Genomic DNA, 23,542 nt, shown 5'->3' on the forward strand with positions numbered 1-23,542 from the left:
CCCAGCTCTCATAGTGCTTCTGTGGTGCTATCCTCTCCCACTCCCAGCTCTCATAGTGCTACTGTAGTGCTATCCTCACCTACTCCCAGCTCTCATAGCGCTTCTGTGGCACTATCTTCACCTATTCTCAGCTCTCATAGTGCTTCTGTGGCGCTATCCTCACCTACTCCCAGCTCTCATAATGCTTCTGTGGCGCTATCCTCTCCCACTCCCAGTTCTCATAGTGCTTCTGTGGTGCTATCCTTCCCCACTCCCAGTTCTCATAGTGCTTCTGTGGTACTATCCTCACCTACTCTCGGCTCTCATAGTGTTTCTGTGGTGCTATCCTCACCTACTCTGTTCTCCTAGTGATTCTGTGGCGCTATCCTCACCTACTCTCAGCTCTCATAGTGCTTCTGTGGTGCTATCCTCATCTACTCCCAGCTCTCATAGTGCTTCTGTGGTGCTATCCTCTCCCACTCCTATAGTGCTTTTGTGGTACTATCCACTCCCACTCCTCATAGTGCTTCTGTGGCGCTATCCTCTCCCACGCCCATAATTCTTCTCTGGTGCTATCTTCACCTACTCCCAGCTCTCATAGTGCTTCTGTGGTGCAAATATTCCCTACTCCCACTTCTCATAGTGCCTCAGTGGCGCTATTCTTTCCAAATCCCAGCTCTCATAGTGCTTCTGTGGTGCTATCCTCACCTACTCCCAGCTCTCATAGTGCTTCTGTGTTGCTATCCTCTTCCACTCCCATAGTGCTTCTGTGGCACTATCCACTCCCAGCTCTCATACTGCTTCTGTGGTGCTATCCTCATCTACTCCCAACTCTCATAGTGCTTCTGTGGTGCAAAGCTTCCCTACTCCCAGCTCTCATAGTGCTTCAGTGGTGCTATCCTCTCCCACTCCCATAGTGCTTCTGTGGCACTATCCACTCCCACTCCCAGCTCTCATAGTGCTTCTATGGTGCTATTCTCATCTACTCCCAGCTCATAGTGCTTCAGTGGTGCTATCCTCTCCCACTCCCATAGTGCTTCTGTGGCACTATCCACTCCCACTCCCATAGTGCTTTTGTGGTGCTATCCTCATCTACTCCCAGCTCTCATAGTGCTTCTGTGGTGCTATCCTTTCCCACTCCCATAGTGCTTCTGTGGTACTATCCACTTCAACTCCCAGCTCTCATAGTGCTTCTGTGGCACTATCCTCTCCCACTCCCATAGTTCTTCTCTGGTGCTATTCTCACCTACTCCCAGCTCTCATAGTGCTTCTGTGGTGCAAATATTCCCTACTCCCAGCTCTCATAGTGCTTCAGTGGCGCTATCCTCACCTACTCCCAGCTCTCATAGTGCTTCTGTGTTGCTATCCTCTCCCACTCCCATAGTGCTTCTGTGGCACTATCCACTCCCACTCCCAGCTCTCATAGTGCTTCTGTGGTGCTATCTTCTCCCATTCCCAGCTCTCATAGTGCTTCTGTGGTGCAAATTTTCCCTACTCCCAGCTCTCATAGTGCTTCAGTGGTGCTATTCTTTCTCAATCCCAGTTCTCATAGTGCTTCTGTGGCGCTATCCTCACCTATTTCCAGTCCTCATAGTGCTTCTGTGGTGCAAAGCTTCCCTACTCCCAGCTTTCATAGTGCTTCAGTGGTGCTATCCTCTCCCACTCCCATAGTGCTTCTGTGGCACTATCCACTCCCAATCCCAGCTCTCATAGTGCTTCTGTGGTGCTATCCTCATCTACTCCCAGCTCTCATAGTGCTTCTGTGGTGCTATCCTTTCTCACTCCCATAGTGCTTCTGTGGTACTATCCACTTCAACTCCCAGCTCTCATAGTGCTTCTGTGGCGCTATCCTTTCCCACTCCCATAGTTCTTCTCTGGTACTATTCTCACCTACTCCCAGCTCTCATAGTGCTTCTGTGGTGCAAATATTCCCTACTCCCAGCTCTCATAGTGCTTCAGTGGTGCTATCCTCACCTACTCCCAGCTCTCATAGTGCTTCTGTGTTGCTATCCTCTCCCACTCCCATAGTGCTTCTGTGGCACTCTCCACTCCCACTCCCAGCTCTCATAGTGCTTCTGTGGTGCTATCCTCTCCCATTCCCAGCTCTCATAGTGCTTCAGTGGTGCTATTCTTTCCCAATCCCAGCTCTCATAGTGCTTCTGTGGCGCTATCCTCACCTATTTCCAGTCCTCATAGTGCTTCTGTGGTGCTGTCCTCACCTACTCCCAGCCTTTAGTGTTTGTGTGGCACTATCTCCCCCACTCTCAGCTCTCATACTGCATTTGTGGCACTATTCTCAAACTGCCCCCAGCTTTCATAGTGCTTCTTTGGCACTATCATCTTCCTTCTGTCTTCGAACCATGGTACCTCAGCTTCCCCACCCTCCTCTAACTTTCTCACAGTGAGCAGGCAGGAAACACGTCGTACAAATTCTTAAAAATGGTCATGTCTTATGTGTGCCCTGACTGCACAGCTTGTGGCACGTTCTGTGCCTGCACGTGTACATACTCTTATACGGGAAAATATATAAACTAAGAGCTTATCCCAGATGCAGCATATAAAATGAAGTTCTTCTAGCTGTAGGTTTAGAGGCAGAAAAGTATTTATCTGAAACCCATGACCAGGAAACATCCTTTGTGTGTAGTGAATGTGGGATGGCCACCAGCATTGGCAGAAGTGACCGGATAGTCATTAGATGTGGTCTCCACTGAATTACACATGAACTAGGGTCAGTGTTACAGCGAGTGACAAGCTATGACGGTGGCAGGGCCAGCCCCAAAGAGTCCTCCAGATCTGTGGACGGCAGGCTGCGGCGTGATCAGGTGACTTGCGTCGTTCCCTTCTGATAACAGGGAATACAGCATCGCTCTTTCTTTCCGCAATCCACGGAACAGGCCTGACACACGGCGTTCCTGCAAAGTCTGAAAGGAAAGATTTCAGCTCCATTAAACCTGAACTTACCAAATCAACAATAACTTCACAATGCAGTGCAGAATCCATAAATTATCACTCAATGACTCCCAAAAACCTGCAGTGGAGAATGCTGTCCCCTGCGCTGTGGGATTGAGAAATCTGCATTAGATACATGGGAGGACATTGTCTCCTGCTTTGTGAGATTCAGAAATCTGCATTAGATACGGGGGAGGACATTGTCTCCTGCGCTGTGAGATTCAGAAATCTGTATTAGATACAGGGGAGGACATTGTCTCCTGCGCTGTGAGATTCAGAAATCTGCATTAGATACAGGGGAGGACATTGTCTCCTGCGCTGTGAGATTCAGAAATCTGCATTAGATACAGGGGAGGACATTGTCTCCTGCGCTGTGAGATTCAGAAATCTGCATTAGATACAGGGGAGGACATTGTCTCCTGTGCTGTGAGATTCAGAAATCTGCATTAGATACAAGGGAGGACACTGTCTCCTGTGCTGTGAGATTCAGAAATCTGCATTAGATACAGGGGAGGACATTGTCTCCTGCGCTGTAGATTCAGAAATCTGCATTAGATACAGGGGAGGACCTTGTCTCCTGCGCTGTGAGATTCAGAAATCTGCATTAGATACGGGGGAGGACATTGTCTCCTGTGCTGTGAGATTGAGAAATCTGCATTAGATACAGGGGAGGACATTGTCTCCTGCGCTGTGAGATTCAGAAATCTGCATTAGATACAGGGAGGACATTGTCTCCTGCGCTGTGAGATTCAGAAATCTGCATTAGATACAGGGGAGGACATTGTCTCCTGCGCTGTGAGATTCAGAAATCTGCATTAGATACGGGGGAGGACATTGTCTCCTGTGCTGTGAGATTGAGAAATCTGCATTAGATACAGGGGAGGACATTGTCTCCTGCGCTGTGAGATTCAGAAATCTGCATTAGATACAGGGGAGGACATTGTCTCCTGCGCTGCGAGACTGAGAAATCTGCATTAGATACAGGGGAGGACACTGCCTCCTGCGCTGTGAGATTGAGGAATCTGCATTAGATACAGGGGAGGACACTGCCTCCTGCGCTGTGAGATTCAGAAATCTGCATTAGATACAGAAGAGAACATTGTCTCCTGTGCTGTGAGATTGAGAAATCTGCATTAGATACAGGGGAGAAGATTGTCTCCTGTGCTGTGAGATTGAGAAATCTGCATTAGATACAGAAGAGGACATTGTCTCCTGCGCTGTGAGATTGAGAAATCTGCATTAGATACAGGGGAGGACATTGTCTCCTGCGCTGTGAGATTGAGAAATCTGCATTAGATACAGGGGAGGACATTGTCTCCTGCCTGGGAGATTGAGAAATCTGCATTAGATACAGGGGAGGACATTGTCTCCTGCCTGGGAGATTGAGAAATCTGCATTAGATACAGGGGAGGACATTGTCTCCTGCGCTGTGAGATTCAGAAATCTGCATTAGATACAGGGGAGGACATTGTCTCCTGTGCTGTGAGATTCAGAAATCTGCATTAGATACAGGGGAGGACATTGTCTCCTGCGCTGTGAGATTGAGAAATCTGCATTAGATACAGGGGAGGATATTGTCTTCTGCGCTGTGAGATTGAGCAGGAAGTCCCAGAAATTTGCATTAGATACAGTGGTGTTACATTTATTTTATTCCCACCTTTTCATTGGTGGCTAAAAGAGTTAGATTCAGGTCATGTAGGTTTTTCCTTGTCCTTAGCGAGCCTGCAGTCAAACAGGATCGTTCATCAAAATGAGTTAGAGCCCTAACACCTGCGATAACGCATGTGTTATTTTTCAGATCGTGAGATGCGCATGCAAATTGTCACAATTTAGTCAAATGGGAGGAGTTTATGAAAATGAGGGGGTTTTATTGTTGCGTGTGATAGTGTAATGCACCTTATAATGATGTGTTTGAACTGGCATTTCGGATAAATATTGTCAATCCTGTTTTTAGCAGGAGAGGGGAATGGGAGAGCAGTGTGGAGTGTGGAGTATGGATTGTGGAGTGAAAGAGAGAAGGGAGAGCCTCTATGCTGGCACGCATATTAGTCAACTTTTTATTCCACTGTTGTAGGGTCAACTCTTAACTCGAGGTGAGCTTTTGGTGGTGGACTAGGGTTTGGGGCCAGTTTTGCATGCACAGTCAGAGGTACGGACAGCACAGTACACATCAGTGAAGACTGGACGTGATTTGGAATGAGGAAAGGGACGCAGAGATGAGATTTGTACATTGTACTCTCAGCCTACTTTGGTATCCATCAAGCTAGGGCGAGAGAACATTGTAGAAATCTCATCTCTGCATCCCTTTCCTCACTCCAAATCACATCCCAATCTTCACTGGTGTGTACTGTGCTGTCCGTACCTCTGACTGTGCATGCAAAACTGGCCCCCAAACCCTAGACCACCACCAGATCCTCACCTTGAGTTACAAGTTGACCGTCCTACAGTGGTATAAATAGTTTACTGATATGAGAGCTTTAGAATGAGTCTCTTTCTCTCTCTAGAAATGCCCTCAGATTTCCTTTTGTTTAAAAACAGGTCTTACATGGAAGCTGCTTTAAAAGGATGAGAAGGCAGCACCCTTACTTCAAAAGTAAGGGAAATTCAGTGCCAATATCTGGTAGAGGACCAAATAATGAAGTAGGTGGAGGTGCTGCCTTGGAAGGAGCTAGTCTCATGTATTATTAATAATGGTGCGCCCCCTAGTGTTCGTTTCCCAGGATCATCACAAAAGAGGACCATAAATTAAATGCTTGTTCGCCAAAACTTGGGACTCAGCTGCACAAACTGTGGGATTCGAAAACCCTGCTACTCTGACCACCTCAGACGTATCCCTGGTCTGAAGCTAGGAGAAATCCCTTTAGAGCAGTTTCAGCAAAGTATGAAGGGATTCAAGATTGCTTAATGACAAATGAATTATTACTACATTGTGATAAAACAACAGTTTTATGGATGGGGATATCTAATGTTCCATCTTCTACAGTGATTAACTATGAGAATCATAGGGTGGAGGTGCCTGACAAGACTCGTAATTTAGGTATACGTTTCGATTCTGTCCTGACTTTAAAACCACAGGTAAAAAAAAGGTAGCTCGGATAGCCTTTTTTAAACTTAAAGTTTTAAGACCATTGAGAAAGATATTATCAGGTGAAGATTTTAGATTGATAGTCTAGGCTCTATTTTTAAGCTTATCTGGACTATTGTAATGCTATTTACAGTATATTGGACTATCTACCAATTTGTTGAACACATTTCAGTTGTTACAAAATGCTGCTATTAGAATGATTTGTAAAGGAAAATTGGTTCTTACCTGCTAATTTTCGTTCCTGTAGTACCACTGATCAGTCCAGACTCCTGGATTCATTCCTCCCTGCCAGCAGATGGAGACAGAAAAAATCTTCACTGACACTGCATCATATACCCCAATGCCCCTTGCAGTTCCTCAGTATATATCTATATTAAAGCAGAAAATAGCAAAAAACTTTGATCAAGTAAAGGAAATCCAATAGCACTGAATGCATCAGAGAACAATCTTAAAACTGAGAGGACGACTCTCCCCCAAATATTCCCCTTCCCTAATTGGGCAGGTTCTGGACTGATCTGTGGTACTACAGGAACGAAAATTAACAGGTAAGAACCAATTTTCCTTTCCCTGTACATACCTGGATCAGTCCAGACTCATGGGATGTATCAAAGCCCTTACCCAGGATGAGACCTGGAGAGTCCCGCTCACAAAACACTCTCGCCAAAAGAAGGAGATATCCCATATCCCCCACATCTGGACGATAGTGCCTTGCAAAGGTATGCAGCAACTTCCAAGTCGCAGCCCTGCAAATTTCCTGTGGAGAAACAAGTTGTGCTTCCGCCCATGAGGTTCGAATGAGCACGCAAACCTTCCGGAACTGGACAACTCCATGTGATATACGCAGAAGAAATAGCCTCCTTCAACCATCATGCAATAGAGGCTTCAGAAGCCTTGGAGCCTTTGTTCGCACCACTCCACAGCACAAAGAGATGATCGGACCCCCTAAAGTCATTCATAACCTCAAGGTAACGCAACAAAGCTCTCCCTACATCCAAACATCTGAGCTCCCTCGCATGAGGATCGGATGCTGCTAAGGCAGAAAAGGCCGGAAGCTCCACTGACTGATTCACATGAAACGCTGAGACTACCTTTGATAAAAAAAGAAAGTACTGTCCGTAAAGAAACTCCCGCATCCGAAATCTGAAGGAAAGGATCATGGCAAGATAGAGCCTGCAATTCAGAAATCCTCCTAGCCGAACAGATGGCCACCAGAAAATCACTTTAAGAGTCAAATCCTTCAATGTAGTCCTTCGGAGCGGTTCAAAGGGAGCTTCACACAAACCTCTAAGGACGAGATTAAGATTCCAAGACAGGTAGGACCTCTGAACCGGAGGCCGCAGATTCATCATCTCTTAAGAAACCTAATGACGTCTGGATGAGCCGAAATAGGGGAACCATCAATCTCTGCCACGCAGAGCCCAGCACTACCATCTGTACTTTAAGCGAAATGAGAGACAAGTCCTTGGCGAAGCCAACTTGCAAGAAAGATAGATTGTCAGAGATTAAAGCCCTGAGTGGACATATGCCCTTAACGGAGCACCAGGACTCATAAACCTTCCATACTATAACGTAAGACAGGATAGTAGACTTCCTTCTAGATTGTAACTATGTAGTGACAACCGATTGTGGATAACCTTTCCTTCTCAAATGCCTCCTCTCAAAAGCCATGCTGCTAGACAAAAGTGAACAGCCTGGTCTGAAAATATTGGACCATGTCGAAGGAGACGCATCAGGTGGCCGAAGTGAAGCAGCCCATCCACCGCCAGGTTGACTAGATCCGCAAACCACGGATGCAGAGGCCACCAGAATCACCTTGCTGCAGTGCTTTTCTATGCGATGGAGAACCTTGCACATTAGTAGCCCGGGGGGAAAACCATAACGTAGAACTCCCTGAGGGCACGGCAAAACTAAAGCATTGACCCCTTCGGCCCCATGTTGCCTTCAGCGACTGAAGAACCAAAATGCCTTGCCATTCTGACGAGTCACCATTAGGTCTACATGAGGGGATCACCAACAATCTTGAATCAGCTGCATCGTGGTCTCTCATAACATCCACTTGCCCGGATCTAAGCAAGTCCGGCTCAAGAAGTCCACTTGAACGTTTTCAACTCTGGCTATGTGGGACGCTGCTATTCGCTCTAGATTTTGTTCCGCCCAGAGCACTAACTTCTGTGCTCCCCAAGCTACTGCCTGGCTCTTGGTTCCACCCTGTCGATTGATATAGGCCACTGTTGTCGCATTGTCCAACAGCACTCGCACTGCTTGATTCCATAACAGAGGCAGAAACTCCCGCAAAGCCAAACAGACCGCCCTGGTCTCTAGCCGATTGATAGACCACTCAGACTCTCTCTTGGACCAGGACCCCTGAACCAAATGAGACTGACAAACTGCTCCTCATCCAGAGAGACTGGCATTGGTAGTGACCACCATTCAATCTGGAACTTCGAGTTCCACACCTTGAACAAGGTTGGGGGTCAGAAGCCACCACGAGAGAGTCTCTCATGAAGCCCTTGAGAGGTAACTGCAGATGATACTCCTCTGACACTGGCTTCCAGCAAGCCAACAATGCCGTCTGCAGTGGTCTCATATGGGAAAATGCCCAAGAAACCAAGTCCAGCGTGGAGGCCATCGAGCTGAGAACCTGCAAATAGTCCCAGACCTTGGGTACATGCAACTGCAAAAATCGCTGAATCTGCGTCTGAAGTTTCAGGACCCAGTCTTGAGAGAGGTACACCCTTCCTACCAGAGTTTCGAACCGAGCCCCCATATACTCCAAGGTCTGCGTCAGAGACAACTGACTCTTGGCGAGATTCACCACCCAACCAAGAGACTGGAGAACGTCGAGCACTCGACAAACAGATTTGCGGCACAGAACCTCCGACTTTGCCCTGACCAGCCAGTCGTCCAGATATGGGTGCATTAGCATACCCTCCTTTCGAAGGAATGCTGCCACCACCACCATTACATTGGTGAAAGTTTGCGGAGCTGTGGCAAGACCAAGCGGAAGGGCCTGAAACTGGAATGCTGTCCCAGAATCATGAAGCGAAGAAAACACTGAGAGTCCTGATGAATGGCAATATGCAGATAATCCTCCGTGAGATCTAGAGAAGCCAGGTACTCTCATTTGCAAATCGCTGCAATGACCGATCTCAGGGTCTCCATCCTGAAGCGCGACACCTTGAGCGCTGCATTGATCTTCTTTAAATCGAGTTTCGGCCGGAAAGAGCCTTGGGGTCAAGAAAATTAATGGAATATCTCCCCTGGAGGAGCTCTGCCTGGGGAACCGGCACCACAGCTCCTATTATAGTCGATTTAGAGTCACTGGAACTGCAGACGTCTTGTCCAGGTAGCTGCATGGGAAAATCAGGAAGAGTTCTCGCATGGGACGAGCAAATTCTAAAGCGTAACTCTTTCTTACCATGCTGAGAGCCCACTGGTCCTGAGTGATCTTGGTCCACTCATAGTAAAACCGCCGCAACTGACCGCCTATAGTAGGAACGACGGAGTGGACCGGCCTCGCTTCATTGTGCAGATTTGGCTCCCACCAAAGAGCTACTGGGAGCACCTCGGTCTGGTGCAAATACTGGGGTTTTTTTTGTAACTTTATCCCAAAGAGACAAACTGCCCTTAAAGAAACAGGCAAAGTCTCAAAAGGGACCCCAAAAAGAATCCAATAGAACTTGCAGCCGCCTGAGCGGCCTCGTGAAGTGGCGGGATCTGGACAAGCAGATTTACACCCCACGGGTGCACAGACTGAGCACACACAAGGGCACCAATCCCCGGCTCAGCCGCCTCAACCGGACATGGCAGAACCCACTAGGATTCTCAAAAAAGAAAAAAAAAAAACCCTGGAGGAAGATCGCTATAAAAAACTAGCAAGCTGCAGAACTGCAGGATTCACAGCCTCTGCCATCTGCTGGAGACAGAGAAATTCTAAGGAACTGCAGGGGGCACTGGGGTTTATGATGCAGTGTCAGCAAAGCTTTTCTCTGTCTCCATCTGCTGGCAGGGAGGAATGAACTCAGGAGTCTGTACAGGGAATTTGCCTTGGGCGGTTTCCATGGAGCCTTATTTACTAAAGTTGCATTGGTTGCCCATTTCTTGTAGGGTTCAGTTTCAGATATATATGATTATTCATAAGGCTATTAATTTGGAATCTCATGGGCTGGCAGATAAGTTTATCAAGTAGGTGCCTATTTGGACATTACGTTGTGCCACACAGGGTTTAGTACTCACTTCTTCTTTGCAGGAGTATCCACTCAATGGAATAAGATCAAGGGCATTATCCATCGTAGCTCCAAATATGTGGAATAAACTGCCATTAAAACTGTGACAAAAGCAAGCTTATCTGAGATTTAGAAAGCTGTTGAAGGCAGAGCTTTATAACAATGCATACTGCAGGGGAGAATAGCGAACATTGCTGATTGCTTTTCGGGAAGTTTAAGAGTCTACTTGACTGTTTTATGCATTTGTCTTTAACATTGTTTAATATCTGTCATATTTATGATTGTATGGCTGCAAATCCACATTGAATAAATAGGATTATGTGGAATAGATGATTTTTTAAAAATAAAATAAAACAAAAATAAATCCAGCTATAAACTTACCTGATAAATCAGAGTTGTTCCAAGTTACCCAATATTTAGCATTATCCGGGTAAGTCTGGTTGTGCCGGATAACTCTATCTGCATAACTCTGACTTCATACAGCTATACTCAGCGGATGGAATCACCAGCTGCATTCCACTGAATATCGAGGAACGTTATCCGGGTAACTCCGCCCAGAGGGCCTTCCCAGTCACCAGCCTTAGGCTGCATGCTCGTATTTACATGCACGTCTGCGCATGCATTTGTGCAGGGGGAGGGGGGAGGGGAGGATGAAAACATTACCTGCACTGGTGCTTCCTGCTGAAAGGGTTTGAAGTCCTTCCTGCACCCCCACACAAGCTTGGGTCAAGAGAATCAATGCCCTCCATCTTCTTCCCACAGCGCATCTTTCTCCCTGATGAACGGGTAGGAGAGAGGGAGAGGGAAAAAAAACACAGGAGGCGTGGGCAGAGGAGGGTGAAAGCGAAGTGAATGAAGAGGGAAAGAATGGGGGAGACGAGAAGGGGATGGGGGAGCAGAAGGAGAAGAGGGCGACAATAGATAGAGAGGGTTGGAGTAGAATGGAGAAGGGAGAGAATAGAAAGAAAAGGATGGAGGGAGGGAGCATGAAAATTCAATGGAGAAGAGAGAATGGTTGGGGGGGAGGGAAAGGGTGAAGAGAAGGGGGGAGGAGATGGAGAAGTGACAGTAAGCAGTTTATCAAAGGGATTCTCCATGGGTTATATGGGTGTTAATACGCAGAGAAGGACCGCCCCCTCTCTGTGACTCCTCCTCTGTCGTGTTTGCCCTTCCCCCGAGGATCCCGCCCTCCTCCGCTGTGCGCTCCTGTCCCTCCCTCCTCTGCGGCTCGCCCTTGCTTCTTTCACATTATCTCTGCCCATGCGGAGCGTTCTCCAGAAGCAGGGCAGCGTCGTCAGGAGATGGGGGCCATGGGGACGACGGGAAACAAAAAAAAAGCAAGGGCACAGCAACTTTCAAGTCTACGGGACAGGACAGGAGGTTGTTGTTCAGGGATTCTCGGAACGACTGCGCTTGTATCAGCCCCCGCATGGGAACATCCTAAATCCCATTTTTTTTGGCCAGGTCAGACATTAATTCTTGTTCAGATCAATTGCCCAGATTCAAAGGTCCCATGGGAAATCCTCTCTTTAAACTTGACAGGATCAAACTTAGATGGCCCTGCTTTCTCCCTGGCTGGGCGCCTTCTGGCCCGTCGGTCATCACAAAAGTCCAGCATCAAAGGTAAAGGTTTGGAACACAAAATCTCCGTGTGCGCAGATGAAGCTCCAGATTTCTGTCATCGACCTTGGGAAATCGGCCTGTGCTCTGATTGAATTCTTGGGCGATAACAGTGTGGTGTCTGGAAACAAAAGTTAATTCTCCAGGCCAAAGCATTGCCAGTTGGTCCAAGTCCAGCCACTTCTGAAGCCTCTCCCAGTTTAGGGTGGCTCCTGAGGGATTTCAATATTTGGGAATTAAAAAAATTGTTAAAAATTCCAAGATCTCCGTAAAGTCTACCTCCCATTATTCAAAAACGTAGGACAGATTTAATTTGTCAGGGTTCACCTCATGGGCAATCCAGATTAACGTACTTAAAAATGAATTTATTATCGCATGGAACGCTGGTCCCCAGTGATGGCTGATTAACCTCTCTCTAACCCGTGCTTAACCTCTACCTATAGAAAACAACAGGTTGTCTGTGTTTCAGCAGGAGATTGTGTACTTGGGGTTTGCACCTTTAGGTCTTGATGATATCGTAGGGTGACACCTAATGGCGTCATGGGTGAGGCTTGCAGGGGGGAACACGACCGTATCTCAGGCTGCTTTCCTCCCGGCTCTGAGTTGTTGGATGTTGCGCATTCCTCAGCGAGGGCACCAGCGGAGACATCTTCTGCTTCATGTGGGGAGTGAATCCAATGCTCTACTCCCAGGCTTCAGGCCTGGGTTCTGTTGGGAAGAGACCCCCTAGGCACTTCTGCTGCTCTCGCCCCTCCCGCCTCCTGACAGAGGTTCTGCTGGATGAGATCAAATCTTCGCCAGCTTGCTGCCCCTTAAATGTTTGTCACCCTAGGCCCAGGCATATTGGGTGCCTGTTGACAAATCCAGGAATCGTGGGGATGCCGCCAGAAAGAACAGACGCATTATTTTGGCCGCCGTGTTAGTCCGACTGACTGCACAGAAATAAAGGTTGACAGATTTATTTCAGCCTCTGAACTCAGTAAGTAACTGACCTGTTGCTGATGAACTATCCTGGGCTTTGCCAGAAATGAATTATTCGTGTTGAGGAATTTTTTTGTGCTATTAAAACAAATTTTTGCAACTGTCTGCCTGTTTGACTGTGGAAGGCCTGAGGAAGACGAAACAATTGAGGCCACCGTATTTTGTTTTGAATAAATCTGGCATATCGGAACCACCAGCTCTTTGCTCCAGGGTTTGCTTTCGCCTCTAAACTGTTCTTGGTGCGAGGACACCATTCGTTCATCCCCAGAGGGGCTCTGGTTCCCCACCCAGCACAGATCACTGTCTGAGCCTGGGACATTTTCAAAGAAGCATAGTTACCAGGGAAAGGCTTGGACTCAGCAACGGGTTACATTTTACGAACTTTAAACTGGGGTTCCATGCAACTTTTCTATTGGCTTCAGCATGTTCCCCTGTATTGTTCCTGCACTGGTATTTTCGAACCTGAATGGTGCTTCATCTAGTCTCGTATGGCAGAAGAAAATCCCACCAATAAGGTTGAGCACACTTTGGTTGGCCAAAGAGTGGGAAGGTACGGCTCTCCCTAATGTCAGAGTTTATTGCTGGCCTTCCAGACTGACGTGTCTCAGAGAATAACCAGGACCAGTGTCTTCAGCTTTCTGGCTTTCCCCTTGAATCTATTGCTTTAATACTGTTCTTCCTGCCCAGTCCTTCCCGAATAGATTGTAGCCTGATATAACTATATGCCAGTCATAGGTTCCTGTCTACCAGTTCTCCGTGACTGGCACAATATATAACACATAACATGAAAGTAACAGCATTGCAGGGCCTATGAGATAAGAAGGAGGCACTGTGGGTTAATCTGGAAAGAGGGAATGGAACATCTATTTATACTGGTGTAATCTACAGAGCTCCATCACAGACTGAGGAGATGGACAGAGATTTAATGGAGGGCATTCGCAGGATTGCGATGAAAGGGGAGGTGCAGCTGCTAGGGGATTTCAAGCTGGCGGATGTTAACATAAGAACATGCCATGCTAGATCAGACCAAGGGTCCATCAAGCCCAGCATCCTGTCTCCAACAGTGGCCAATCCAGGCCATAAGAACCTGGCAATTATCCAAACACTAAGAAGATCCCATGCTACTGATGCAATTAATAGCAGTGGCTATTCCGCAAGTCAACTTGATTAATAGCCGTTAATAGACTTCTCCTCCAAGAACCTATCCAAACCTTTTTTAAACACAGCTACACTAACTGCACTAACCACATCCTCTGGCAACAAATTCCAGAGCTTTATTGTGCGTTGAGTGAAAAAGAATTTTCTCCGATTAGTCTTAAATGTGCTACTTGCTAACTTCATGGAATGCCCCCTAGTCCTTCTATTATTCAAAAGCGAAAATAACCGAGTCACATCTACTCGTTCAAGACCTCTCTTGAACGAGACGTCCCAACTGCGGTATCTTCTAGAAGCCGGGAGATCCTGGATTCTCTGCAAGGGGAACTGTTTCTGTCAACGCTAACAGAACCCACACGGGAGGGGGCCAATACTGGACCTGGTGCTTACCAACTGGTAACAATATCTCTGACGTTATAGTGGGAACCAGTGGACCACCGGATGGAGTGGGTCAGTATTAGAGCACAGGAGCTGAAGGTTCATTCAAAGGCGAGGGTCAATATGGGGGCAGGACCTCAAGGGGTCGTTGGCTGGATGGGAAAATCTCAGGGGAGTAGAAGGGGCAGTGGGCAAAACTAAAAGGGGATGATATAAGGGCAATTACCCATTTTGTTAGTTTAAATAAATAAAGGGAAGACGAAAGAGACCGTTATGGTTTTCTAAAGAAGCAGCTGAAAAGGTAAGGGAGGAAAGGTTCACGTTCATAAAGTACAAGAGATCGCAGAAAGAGGAAGACAGGAGTCATATCTGGGAAAGCTGAGAGAAGCTGGAAAGCAGTCAGAGAATGCAAAAATCAAAATGGAAGAAAAACAGCAAATACGTTAGTGATAGAAGGAAGTGCAAAAGTGGCATTGTGAGACTCAGAGGTGAAGGGGAGGAATATGCAGAGGCTGATGAGGGAAAAAGCACAACTGTTTAACAAATTCTGTATTTCTGGTTTATACCGACCTGTGAAAGTCCAGGAGCAGCACCACATGAAGCAAAGAGAAATAAGATTGGACAGCAAGTAAACCTCAATCAGTCTTCAGAAAAGTATGTTTGTCAGGAGCTAACTAAAAAACGAAAACGCGACGGGGCCGGCTGGGATGCACCTGAGGGTACTGAGGTAATTTAGAGAGCTTCTAGCAGCTCCGCTGGTGACCCTTTCAATGCTTCTTTAGTTCCAGAGGACTGGAGATGGGCAGATGTGGTTCTTATTCATAACAGTGGGAGTAAGGAGGAGGCTGGGACCTACAGGCCGGTCAGTCTGACCTCTGTGGAGAGCAAACCGATGGAATCACTGCTAATACAGAGGATAATATGGCTTCTGGAATCCAATGGTCTGCAAGATCCGGGGCAGCAGGGTTTTACAATGACTGAGTGACAGGAGAGAGTTGGATCAGGGAGAGCGCTAGCACTCGGATTTCAGTGAAGACCTTTGACATAGGAGACCGAGCGCCTTTGGTATGGATCCTAGAGAGACTGAGTGGGTTAGAAACTGGTTGAGTGGGAAGCGACAAAGGGGAGTGGTAAATGGTGATTTCTCTGAGGAGGGGGATATTACTAGTGGTGTGCATCAGGGATTGGTCCTTGGACCGCTTATTTCCAACATTTCCTTGAGCAACATTGCAGAAGGGTTGTTGGAGTAGGTTTGCCTTTTTGCTGATCATATCAAAAGACAGCCTGAAAGGTGTGGAAAATATGAGGAGAGATCTAGCAAAGCTCGAGGAATGGTCTAGAGTCTGGCAGCAAAGATTTAATGCTAAAAATGCAGAGTAATGCATTTAGGATGCAAAAACCCAAGAGAGAGGTAAAGTATTGGGAGTGAAATCCTTCTAAGCACAAAGGAAGAGCGGGATCTGGGGGTGTTTGTGTCTGATGATCTTAATGTGGCCAAACAGGTGGATAAAGCGACAGTAAAAGCCAGAAAGCTGCTTGGCTGCACATGGAGAGGAGTGGTCAGCAGAAAAAGGGAGGTGACATTGCCCCTGTATAGGTCCCTGGTGAGACCTCATCTAGAATACGTTCTAAGAATGAGGTGCAGTCTCCAGAATACTGTTCTGGAGACTGCACCTTCACAAGGATATAAACAGGATGGAGCTGGTCCAGAGGGGGCTACTAACATGGTCAGTGGTCTTCGTTCTAAAGCATAGGGGGATAGACTTAAAGATCTAAACATGTAGACCTGCGAGGAAAGACGAGAGAGGGGAGATGTGATAGAGACATTCAAATATCTCAGAAGTTTCCATACACAGGAGGTGAGACTTTTTCAATGGAAAGGAGGATGAGGGTGAAAAGGGGTAGACTCAGGAGTAATCTTAGAAATATTTCTTTACAGAGAGGGTGGAACGGCCTCCCAGTAGAGGTGGTGGAGACAGACAGTATCTAAACTCAAGAAAGCATGGGATAAACCACAGGGGATTTCTGAGAGAGTGATGGGAATTGTAAAACTAAATTAGTTGGTCAGATGGGCAGACTGGATAGGCCGTATGGCCTTTTACTTCTGTCACATTTCATTGCGGGTAATTTTCAAAAGAATTTTACATGTTTAAAATTAGATTTTACATTGCATTAAAATGCATTTTCCCCATGTAAGTGGGCTATTGAAAACTGCTACAATATGTGTCATTGAATTCTCAATAGGTTTTACCCGGGTTAAACGTGGGTAAATGGCTTTTGGAAATAGCTACAAAAATGTTACCTTCACATGCGTTACACATTTGAAAATTCACTTGTATGTTTCTAGGGAGAGAATGTGCTCTGTGGAAACCTTCATACTTACATGGGAGATATTATAACGTTTTTTGAGGTGCTGGGGACAGTGGAGAAAGACATTTTGAATGCGTTAGGTTTTCTGCTCTGGATTTCTCCCTTGCTGGGTCACTTAGGTAGGTGAGATGAGTCGTACCTCATTGCAGGGTGCTGGTTTCCCAGCCGCTGACGATAGCTGTACGGTTCACAATAACGTTACATTGGAAGTATTATCCTAAAACTGAGTTCTGGCATAGAGAAGCATATAAAATAGCTCTTATTGAAAAATTGTGTTCCTCTCTTCAAAGTGAAAGGCTGAGATGTGATTTTAACATGGAGGTAAATAGTTGATCATGCTATGATAGTCTTACAATATCTGGCCCATGATTACTAATCATCTCTTCTGCCTATGGGACTGTCAGAGTGCTAGGGGGTATTGGACAGTTTCACAGCTCATTGGCACAGCAGAACTGGACACGCCAGAGTGATGGCATTTTAAAATTCTCCAGCAGAGGTTATGCCTACGAAAGCAAATGGAAGAGTTCTTTGGACTGAGAATATCACGATGCCCTTGTATGTGTTGTGAGTGGGCACTCGAGAGCGTGAAGCCGCTGTGCCGCAACGTGACTGACACAACCGCCGGGCAGGCTGTGATCCATGCCCGCTGGTGGGTGAGAGCACACAGGCACGAAGCTAGGCTGAGGCTGAAGACTGGAGAGACTAGGGACAGTCTGCATGCTCAAGCAGAGCTGAAGACTTGGAAGAAGAATACTCGGAAGAAGAGCAAATAAACCAGAAACTAGGACAGCTCTGATGAGAAACCAGCAGCCCATGATGATCTCTGGGGGTAGCCATCCAGCATTCTGTAAGCCCTTTCAGATTACCCGCTTGAGGAACGACTTGAGCGTAGGACCAACGAAGGCTGAGGACTCAGGACGCTGATCACAAGCACAAGGCTGAAGGTTCTGGAATAAGATGAGGGACAAAGCGAAAGCTGGAAACAAGAGCTCAGGGAGACCAGGAACAGGACTCAAGAACTCGGACTCTAAAAACCAAGGATGAGGACCTCAGAATGAAGAACTCAGAAGACAAAGACAGGAGCACCAGACTTGGACCTCATGGCAACGAAGACAGGAACAGGAGACCTATGGAATTCAGGAGACGAAAATAGGAACAAGAGACCTGGAACATGGAGGACCTCGAAGGCCAGGAAATCCATGGAAGACCACAGGGTCTGAAGACCTTGCAAAGGTCTGGAGGCAACGAGGGAGAAGTGGCCTTTTAAAGGCCTGGGGCAATGACATCATCAGAAGGGGCCACAATCCCTTTAAATCTTGAAGAGGGGCCGTGCACGCGTGCGGAGGGGATGCCAGCCTCAGTGACGTCGGCGGCGAGGGAGGAGGTAGTTGGCGCTCCAGGCCGCGAAGGGTCATGGGCCCCGTCGGCGGCATCTGGGACAGCAGCGCTTCGGGCTGCGCAGGAAGGCAGAGGCAGCATCTCACCGCCTCGTGGAAACAGGGGGCAGTGACTCCAGCCGCGGAGAGCAGTGGCACCTGGGCAGCGCTGGCAGGTGAGCGAGGCTGCTCGCAGGGGCCCTCCTGTGAGCGGAGTCACAACGGTATGGATTCATGGTGCAACTGCAGCTCAGAGCATTGTACGGTTCTGGTTGCCCCCATCTCAAAAAAAAAAAAAAAGACATAGCAGAATTAGAAAAAGTGCAGAGTATAATGACAAAAATGATAAAGGAGATGGATTGAGATGGAGGAGATGTTTGTTGTTTTTCGTTAGTAACATCATATTGTTTCAATGTCATATTGTTATCATTGTTATTCTGTATCCTCCCAACTGAGTTCATTGTAAACCGGCATGATGTGCTTCACGAATGTCGGTAAATAAAAGTTATAAATAATAATAAATAAATAAATAAATAAAGAAAGCTCCCTTGTAGAGAAAAGCTAAACAGGCCCTTAGGGCTCTGGAGCTTGGAGAAGAGACGACTGAGAGGGGATAGGATTGAGATTTATTTACCTTTCAAACACTAACACCTGGAGGACTCTCCATGAAAATTAGCAATCAGCACAATTCAAAACAAGTCACAGTCAGGTAAACCTGGGAAAGCCAGCGTTTATCTCTGGAGTGAGGTGCAAGACGCAGATCAGCTATTGGGAGATTTGATGGGAGCTTGCGATCTGGCTGCTCCCTGGTGAGGACAGGATGCTGGGCTCGATGGACCTTGGGATGACCCAGCATGGCACTTCCTTTGAGCTTATGGATGTTATAGGGTGTGGAAATGTCTTACCCCTGACGCACAGAGCTGACCGTCAGAGCCTAGTGGCGAGGTGAGCAGAGGGTACGTTTTGCTCGCTTTGAAACTTTGAATTACCCCTCGATTACGTTTCATTTACAAGCATAAAAAAAATGGAAGGCTGTTTTTGGAGTCTCCGCTTCTCCTGAAGCAGAGAGCTGTGCTCTCGAAACGCTGCGGCACCAGGGACTGGAGGGATTTGTGTTGCCGTTTTTGTGAGGGAGCGTACTCAAGCCCGCATCGCTCCTCCTCTGGACTGATAACCAATGTCGATCCTCAGAAGCTTTTCCCAGATAAGTCTTGTATTGAAAGAAAACAAAAAATGTCTTCCTGAACCTTCCATTGTCCTGTTTTGGACCTGGTCATCCAGACAGTTTGAAGCAGTTGTCTGGCATTGTTATGGTGCTCGTTTATGCTCAGGACATACAGTAATATTGCTTCCTTGAGATATCGCTGCGGCTATAGAATTCAGAGTGAAATTCACTGGGTTTTTTCGTTGCGTTACATTTTGCTCTTGGGTTCATTACGTTGTTTACTGAAACACAGACCAGGTCAGAGCACAGAGGAGGGAAATGAGGATCTTCTGGACCGGGACTTTTGTGTTTGCACTTCCTTTAAACTGGGAAATATACTGTAAGTTTAACCCTATATATCAGGTTAAAGACATGGGATTTTCCATGGAACCTTAAATCCGGACAATGCTCTGTCCTATAATTTGCCTAAAATCTGTCCATACGAAAAGGACCATGGAAGACGAGCTCTTAGTGCCAGCTGGGCCTCTTACCTCACTAGCTCCAACACCCGGGCCTTCAAGCTTTGGATCATGTCTTTCTGCTCTGCTATCGTTTCAAGGTACTTATGCTCGTCCTCTTTTCCATCTTGCTCTCCTTTCTCCGGCCCGTTCCCGCAGCGCTCACAGTCCAGGCTGGCTCTAGGCGAAAAGGAAAGTGCTCGGAGAAGGCACCACCTTGGGGGAGATGAAAAGGCTCACCTGCAATAGTCTCAGAAGCAGGAGGAGGTCAAGGAACGCCAATGTTCATTCCTTCGTCGGTAATCACGAGGACGCGCTGCTTCCTTGCAGATCATCCCCTCTGGGTATTTGTAATTTCTCTGATTTGGGGAGGACGTTTTTGTCTTGCCTCCCTACGTAACCTTTCGCCTTATTCCTCCCCATCTGAGACTCATTAAGAGGTCATTAGGCAATGCTTCTCTTATTACTGTAGCCCGCCTGTCTCTCATTATGCAGTCCTCGTGCATTCCCAAACCTCTCTCTCTTTACTCTCTCCTGCCTGATTATCATCGGGGAACAAACATGCATGTGCTCACACCATCTGTCTCTCATCAGGTGGCCATCATGCATGGCCTCTCTGCAGGACTCACCTCCTCAGCTGCTCTGCCAGGCCCTTCAGTTCAGTTTCCTTAGCCCTGAGAATTTGGTTCTTTAGCTGAGATTCTGTCTTCACCTTGTCTAATTGATCATTCAGGCTCTGTCAAAGGAAACATATATGAAGATTTTTAATACATGTTCATGGAGAAGGGGTTGGGTGGGAGGCCTGCCAACGAATCAGTGGCCCTCCCCACCTTCTGATTTGACTATTCCATTTTGGGTCATGACAGTCATCTTAGCAGAATATGGTAATATGAAATGTCCTTGCTATAGTTCTTTTGTTTATGTATGTTTTTTATGCTTGTTAACCGCTTTGATATCCATATGATGTACGTGGTATATACATTTTTAATAAACTAAACTAAACTACTGGGAAATCTCATTAAATATCCTCCCTGATCTACCCAGTCCTGCCCAGTGAAAAGAGGCACAGCATTTGCCAAGGGAAAGTTTACAGAATCCATTTCACACACAGCCGATATACAATGGACCTTTCATCCTGGCTTCCAGTGCCGTCTTCCCTTCTCTTAAATGCAACCTGTAATGAACCTGCAGCTCCTTCTGTAGCCTGTTAGGTATTTACCATTAAGCCAACAGGTCTCAATGCTGAGTGATGTCTGTAACTTCCTCCCCCCCTGAAGGTTGGGAACTCTGCTTCTTGTGGACTCAAGCCAAGAATCAAACTTGGGTGGCTTGTGTGCTAATGAAATGAGTTCCTCTAGTCTTAAGAGCAGAGAACACAGCAGAAGCCAAGATGACACGACTTCTACTGCCTAGCTAATCGGAAGACCTTCTTCTACCTAGAAATACAGAATATGATTCACATGTTGCCTGCAAGGCTCATCTTGTCTATCCTACATCTCTTTCCATAGAAGTACTATAGATTCAATTTAATTTTCTGACTTGATCCTTGCTTTCATGTGCTTATCCCCTGCCTTCATTAATCCTGATACTGTTCTGTTTTTGCCTTCACCCTCCTGATTTTGTGAAGAAATACTATTTAACTTTGGCCAACTGGTTGAATTAGTGCCTATAGAACAGAGGATGGCTGGTTCTACTCTCAGCCAGCACACATTTCCCCAAAGAAGGTCTCTTGAGGCCAGCAAACAGAATGGCTGGTTGAAACAGAGTGAGCTTACTATTAATAGCAGATCTCCTACCTCTTTCAATTTTCCAGCTTCTTCCTTCTGTTTCTGCACCAAATCTGCCAACTCCATCATTTTGCGTCTCTGCTCTTTGCAGCTTGCTCTGCAACTTTTGATTTTCCCCTTCCAGGTTCCTAATCCTCAGATCTTTGTCCTCTGGAATACCTTTTGCTGCCCGAAGACTCTCGAGCTCAGAAAGCAAATTCTTTCTATTTCTTTGACTGGTCTCTGTTTTCTGACCTAACTCCATTGTCCCTCAGCCAGCTTCTCCTCCAAGGCCTCTTTCTCTGACTGCCCGTGGGAAAGTTGCTTTCTGGTCTCCAGTTCAACACCGATTTTTCTCGGCTCTCAGCTTCTCCAGCTCCATTTTTTTCACCTGGCACTTTAATTGGGCATGTTCCTCACTTAGAACCAAATGCGTATATTCCAGATCTTTCTTTTGCAGCACCAGGGCATCTCTCTCAATCTGAACGATGGCCAGTTGTTCACTCAGTGCTGCTTTCTCGTTTTGCAGATTGATCTTCAATTCCTCTACTTCACGCCCAAGTATTCCAGCTTCTTGGGTCTTTTCTTTGAGGGCACTGGCAGCGGACTGCAGCTCCTCCGTAAGAGTCTCTTTCTCTCTTGAGACTTGTCGCAGTGCTTGCCTGAGATGTCCTTCCTTCTGTAGGACCTTAACCATCTCATCTTCCTTCCTCTGTCTTTGCTCCTCAGAAGCTGTCAGCTGCCTTTTCACTTCATGCAAAGCCTCTTCCAGCTTAACCTTTTCTCCAGACACTTGTACATTCATTAGAGATTTTTCATTAGCCAGTGTACAGTTGTTGTCATCATCTCAGCTAACCTTGCATCTGTGGCTGACTTTTCAGAAAGCGCCTCCCTTAGTTTCACTGATGTGTCTTCTGCCTCCTTCTTCAAAATCCTGATATGCTTCTCTTTGTCCTGCAGGGCCTGGTCCTTGTGTTCTACAGCATTTTTGAGGGACCTAGTTTGATCCTGACACACAAGAAGTTGCTTATTGAGATCCTCAACCTCTAGCTCAGCAGATCGAAGGCTTTGTTCTCGAGACTTTGAAGATTCGAAAAGTACATTCTTCTCCTTCTCCAGGTCCTCTTTCTCCAAAAGACAGTTTGCTAGCTTCTGTGCTGTTTTCTCATTTTGCAGCTGTGTACGCTTGAGCTGCTCCTCAAGAATCCTTTTCTCCTCCTTGAGTTCTGCTTCCTTTCCATCCACATTAAGCTGGAGGCCCGAGCCTTGCTCCATCAGCTGCTTTTCAGTTGACCCGCAGCTTGATGACCTCCAACTCCAGAGACTCAATGCGAGTGTCTTGTTCCTCTGCCCACTCTTCCCTTTTGTTCAGTTTCTGACTGAAGCGACTGGCACTGAGCCTGCAGCTGCTGGCACTGACATTTCTGCGGCCTCGCACTCCAACTGGAACGTTCTCCTCTCCGCCTCCTGAATCCTCAGTCTTTCCTCCAGTTCATCCAGAGACTTTGCTAGCCCAGCTGACTCCCTCGTGGTTGTCTGATGCTCACTGATTATTTCATTCATTTCGACGTCTTTAAGCTCCAGCTTTGTCTGGAGTTCACGCAGCTCTTCCATCAGGTCCTGCTGGCGCTTTTCTCATACCCGTGCCAGGTTCTCTCCCTGCTGTACATTCGCCTTTTCAAGCTCCTTCACGTGGATCTCTGCTAAATACGCTTTCTCTTCGGCATGGGTTTCTATCAGTTGGATAATTTCATTTTCTTTACTGGCGATCTTTTGCCTCAGTTCATTTACGAGCGCATCTAATTCCTCTAGAGTCTCGTTCAGAAACGCGTTGCTATCCAGCAGATCGGAGGCCTTTTCCGATTGCTTCTCCAGTTTCTCACTGCATCTTCCCTTCATGGCTTCCAGTTCTTCCCGAAGTCTGCCCTGCTCCTCGGAGTGAGCTTGGTCTCGCCTCTCCAGGGCAGTACTTAGCTCCTGTCCAGCTCTGAGGCT

General features: G+C 47.0%; 1 protein-coding gene across 1 annotated transcript; it reads right to left on the reverse strand.

Moving 5' to 3' along the window:
* Positions 1 to 2,548: 2,548 nt before the first annotated feature.
* On the reverse strand, positions 2,549 to 22,343 carry LOC115093409 (RUN and FYVE domain-containing protein 4-like). The gene is made up of 5 exons (XM_029605103.1): positions 21,578 to 22,343; positions 20,411 to 20,517; positions 19,815 to 19,961; positions 10,903 to 11,014; positions 2,549 to 2,900 (listed from the first exon to the last, which is right to left on the reverse strand). Exons 1-4 carry the CDS (start codon positions 21,635 to 21,637, stop codon positions 10,975 to 10,977), a joined length of 354 nt encoding a protein of 117 aa, XP_029460963.1. The 5' UTR covers positions 21,638 to 22,343; the 3' UTR covers positions 2,549 to 2,900; positions 10,903 to 10,974.
* Between the last annotated feature and the right edge of the window lie 1,199 nt (positions 22,344 to 23,542).

Source organism: Rhinatrema bivittatum, chromosome 6, assembly GCF_901001135.1.
Source record: "Rhinatrema bivittatum chromosome 6, aRhiBiv1.1, whole genome shotgun sequence".
Taxonomy (NCBI): domain Eukaryota; kingdom Metazoa; phylum Chordata; class Amphibia; order Gymnophiona; family Rhinatrematidae; genus Rhinatrema; species Rhinatrema bivittatum.